General features: G+C 40.4%; 1 protein-coding gene across 4 annotated transcripts in view; it reads left to right on the top strand.

The window, feature by feature from the left end:
• The window catches only part of pax5 (paired box 5), a 44,793-nt gene that overhangs the window by 20,472 nt on the left and 19,321 nt on the right, over positions 1-5,000 (top strand). For 2 of the 4 annotated variants that reach the window (XM_042097727.1, XM_042097735.1), the window contains exon 6: positions 1-3. This exon is cut by the window's left edge and continues 173 nt beyond it. The exons of the other annotated variants lie outside the window; for them this stretch is intronic. In XM_042097727.1, the coding sequence (XP_041953661.1) occupies positions 1-3 (3 nt within the window). The remainder of the gene's footprint in view (positions 4-5,000) is intronic. 4 annotated transcript variants of the gene reach the window in all.

Below are 5,000 nucleotides of genomic sequence, written 5' to 3'. Positions count from 1 at the left end.
CAGGTAAGGGCGTGGGGGAAGTGACCATCTGGTTGCCCCAATCCAAGCCTGCTCAGCCTGCTGCCTACTGCCCAGTGTCTGGTCCTGCTCTGCCCCGCTGTTTGTGAGCGACCCCTTCCTGCTTGAGTGAGCTCTCTCAATGGCTGGCTGAGCATGGGAATGCCTTGGCTCTGCATGAATGCTGCTCTCTCTCTCTTACTCACACACACACACACACACACACACACACACACACACACACACACACACACACACACACACACACACACACACACACACACACACGCGCACACACAAACAAACACACATTCACATTCATTCACACACACATACACAAACACACTCAAGCACATACACGCGCACGCACACACACACACGGATGCACGCACGCACACACACACATACACACACACCACACAGACATGCTCAAACACACACACACACATGGGCATGCACGCACGCAAGCACGCACGCAAGCACGCACGCAAGCAAGCACGCAAGCACGCACGCACGCACGCACCCACAGACTAGCGCACTCACGGACACACACACACACACACACACACACACACATACATTACACATAGCCATAGTCCTTCAGAATTAGTGTAATAAAACACTATTTCAGCATGATCCTGACACCCCAACCCTCAGACACAGACACAGACAGAAACACACACACACACACACACACACACACACACACACACACACACACACACAGAATAATGCACTATGGCCCATAGGGAACTATAAACCCAAGTGGAATCCCCCATAATTCCTCAGTCCATTTCCTCCTGAGCTGCACAGAGCTGGGGTCAAAGGTCACAAAGCTCCTACTGACTGTCTTGTGTGCTTTAGAACCCTCGCTAAACACTGACATTTCAGCTTGTTCCGGTGAAAAATAGATGAGTGGTTTCTCTCTCTCTCTCTCTCTCTATGTGTGTTTCACTGGTCAGATTGCACAGACCCAGGCAAATATATGCACACATAAACACACACACAAACAAACACAAACATACACACATGTGTTCATCCATGGGTTAATTTTCATGTTGTTCCCATGTATACAAATCCATGTTGAGATATAGCAATTTGGATGCAGACAACCACCACGAACACGTACCTTAGTCTCTTATCTATCACTCGTATCTTAGTGTAAAACGACCTAGAAATATGCTGTGCGCTTGCTGTGTGAGAACAGGAAAGTTTCCGTTTTCTTTGGTCTGATAACTTTGTGTTTTGGCTTTTGGCCTCTTGAAGAAGTCATCATAAATAGGCTATCCACTCGTAATTATTCTGAAGAAAATTTCTATTTGAGCCAAGAGATTTAGGAGGAGAAACAGCAACCTAAACATACAGTTGTTGCTGACCAGATTCCTCACAGAGATTGCATCTCATTGGTCCAATTCAATATGTTTTGGAGTTGGCGGTCTATTTAAAAACAAAAACATTAGGCTATGCATTAAGCATTAGGCTATTTTTGTCCTTGTCGTCTTCAAAAGTTGATCGAACATTATAGGCTACCTCACAAGTTATAGTTAACTATGAATGTCTCACGAGTCTTACCGCCTGCGTGAATGGAGCATTTAGAAGCTGCACTGTGTAGTTCAGATCTTTTCGGATTCTAAAGCAATTCAATCTTTGGCAATTCAAAAGATGTGGGTCAAATAAAACCCTAAAATCTTGATATAGATAATCCTAGATCCCAAGATCTTGATATAAGTAATCCTAGATCCCAAGTTATATTTGTACCATATACTGTATATATCTACCAGTGCAGAAATTCCAATTCTGCATTTATGTATGTAATGTCTGTATGTCATGTAAGCATTTTCCCACAATAATCTACTTTCAAAAATGTACAGGTGGAGAAGTCCTTCTAAGCACTGCCCCTGTCCCTGCCCCCACCAATTCCCTCTCTGGCCACAAGAGAGCCATTAGGTAATGACGGCCCTATTAATTAGTGTCCTCCTTCTGCGCACCAGGGAGCCTTCCACACTGTGTGATGGTGTCACGCTGGCTCATAGACCAGCATCTATGTGTCAGGCCCACTTCATGTGAATTTCCCCTCTCAATCACATTACATTATGCAGGTGATAAATCAAAGCTAGGTCTCACTCTCTCTCACACACACAAATATACATTAAACAAACACATGCATATACATATATACATACATGCTTTAGCAACATATGGGTTTGTTAAATACACATAGACATAAACGCAAGTGTATGGCATATGCATAGCTGGTATAATGTCTCTTCTCAGTTCCTATTTTATGCCTTCAAGGTTATAGGGGAGTCACCTCTGCTCTGCTCCTTTTAGCACAGAAACCATTTAAATTCAAATATTAGTATTTATGCTCTCTGTATTTTGGGGTGTTCGAGTTATTTTTCGAACGCGTCGATGTTATCATGAAAGGTTAGGGCTTGTGGTGATCTATCAAGTTGTTTAGCATTAACATAATTCAACCTTTGTGTGTTTATCTCTGCCTTTGTGTGTTTATCTCTGCCTTTTTGTACTTGATTGGATCAAAACATTTCAGCAACATTTACATTTGGCCCCTTTTTTAGCTGACAGTTTAGACAGTTTATGTCTCAAAAGCAAAAGTCAATGTATATGTCAGCTTCACCTAAATGCAAGTTCTTTAGTCATGGTATGTCAAAATACTGCATATATTATTGCATGTCTAACAAACGGAATATTATTTTCTGGCAATTTGAGTGCTTAATGTCACTGACAACAATTTAATTCAAAAGGCTCTAGTGTGATTGTTGAAGAATATTGTAGCAGGCTGCAGAAGTAACTTGAAAGACTCAATTGGCTCAATTCCTTGAGAACAAAATAATTTTATCTGATGATGATGGACATTTTACCTCCATTCAGAAAGTTTGGATAAAATACTTACTCAAATAGAACAGTAATCAGCATAATTGATAATTATGATAATTACTGGTGATAATTAACAATTTCAATTCACTAAACCATTCCTTACAGTGTATAAGCCATAGCAGAACTGGAATATACATAGTATTCAAAATAATGTTTTATTTAATTTAATTTTGGAAATGTTTATTTAATTTTGGAAAATATTTTTTATTTCATTTTGGAAAATTAACAAATAAGAGCATAATTTGCTAGCATAATTTGTTTGGTACTAAAATGTGACCACAATCGAATTTCAACACCGTATTTCTGTATCATTAACGTATCTGTAACGTGAGACTCAAATACTGTCAACTCAGATTTGGCAGTGACGCTACCATGGAAGATGCATCGTAGTTAGCAACTATGCTTTTGGGAAACGTCCCATAATGGGAACTGTGGCTTTTGTTTTCATTAGCACATTATTTTAGCCTACTTTGTACTTAATGCTGCTAATGAAAATATAGTGGAGTAATTCATTTAATATTAAAAATGTAGTAATGTAAAAGTAAAAGTACACAAAAAGTACCCTTGCGTTGTTTTTAACACATCTCTGTGTCCAGATAGGGACAACACAGTTTGTGTTGTTTCCGTTTTTATTTGTGAAGATCCGCACACCGGTAAGTTATTTTTTATTAGTAACGTTTCAAGCCCTTACGGCCCTTCCTCAGACTAGGGCTTGAAACGTTACTAATAAAAAATAACTTAAATGGGAGCTCTCCGGTGTGTAGATCTTCACTTTTTCTTTGAACCGTATCTTTGATCCTGCACCCGTATTATATGGATGTGTGTGATTAAACCGTGCTTATTCCGTTTTTATTTGTTACACAATATGTGTTGAAAATAACACAACTTGCATTGAAAACAACACAACTTGCGTTGTTTTTTTAACACATCTGTGTCCAGATAGGGACAACACATTCGTTTTAAGAGTGTAGGAAGAAAAATAAAAGTAAAATGCAGATACTCCCCTGGAATTCAGAAACCTTACCGCCAAATGCATTGCAGCTTTAATGCTGTTTTTCTTGACAGAATGTTACATGGACCCATTCGACCATGTGACATAAACAGTACATAAGTTGGCATGCTGCTTTGGACAAACCCCACCCATTCTCATGAATGAGCTCCATGTGGATGATATCAAGGAAGCTAAGATTTTGTGTTCTGTAGTCCCCAATGGAGAAAATATGACTGAACACATTAGGAAGACATGGCAGAGCCATGACACAGAGGCACAAAGCAGGCAATGGCCATTAATAGTTTGACATGAACTAGACGGAGGCCCAGAGGAACAAACAAGTCATACAGTTACAATACTAGGCCTGAGTTAAAGGATGTAAGACATATATTTCAATTAATCATAAAATGGCCCTGATACTGTATGTCACTAGACATTAAGAAATCATGTTCATTTCAAATACTTATATCACTGACAACAGTAGTCCGGCCAGGATATTGTCATTTAAAAAGTAAAGTTGCAGCCCTCAACTGATGTTGATATGTTGTGTTTTGGCCTGATGCGCCACCCTCCACCTATCTACTAATCACAAAGTCAGTAGCGTTTCGGCATCCGGGTTGCCAGCTCTGCCAGTCAGGGGGGAGGGGGAGGGGATACACCGCTCTACAGTAATTTGAAAGTGATTGCAGTACCAGTTTTGGCCAGAATATTACATACAGTTCCTTTAAAGGTGCTCTAAGCAATATTACGCGGTTTCTAAGCTAAACCATTTTTTGTCACATACAGCAAACATCTCCTCACTATCCGCTAGCTGCCTGTGCCCTGAACACACTGTAAAAACACTCGGTCTCTGTGGACAGCCCAGGCTCCAAAAATGGCAACACAACCTGGTCCAGCCTGGACCATAAAAACATAACAAACTGTTCAAGTCACCAACGAGATGCATGTTTAGGACAGTTTCAATTGCATGGGAGGGAGGGGGAAGGAGTAGCGAGCTAGCTCTCTGTTTTGTTTGAACGTCAACAACATCAGAAGTGATGTTACCCAACATCCCTTAGAGTGCCTTTAAAAACCAGTCCAACAGGCAGAGAATCCAAAAATAGTAGCTACAGTA

Source organism: Alosa sapidissima, chromosome 1 (assembly GCF_018492685.1).
Source record: "Alosa sapidissima isolate fAloSap1 chromosome 1, fAloSap1.pri, whole genome shotgun sequence".
Classification (NCBI taxonomy): domain Eukaryota; kingdom Metazoa; phylum Chordata; class Actinopteri; order Clupeiformes; family Clupeidae; genus Alosa; species Alosa sapidissima.
The sequence above is the reverse complement of the archived record's forward strand: the minus strand, read 5'-3'. Positions and strand labels throughout refer to the sequence as shown.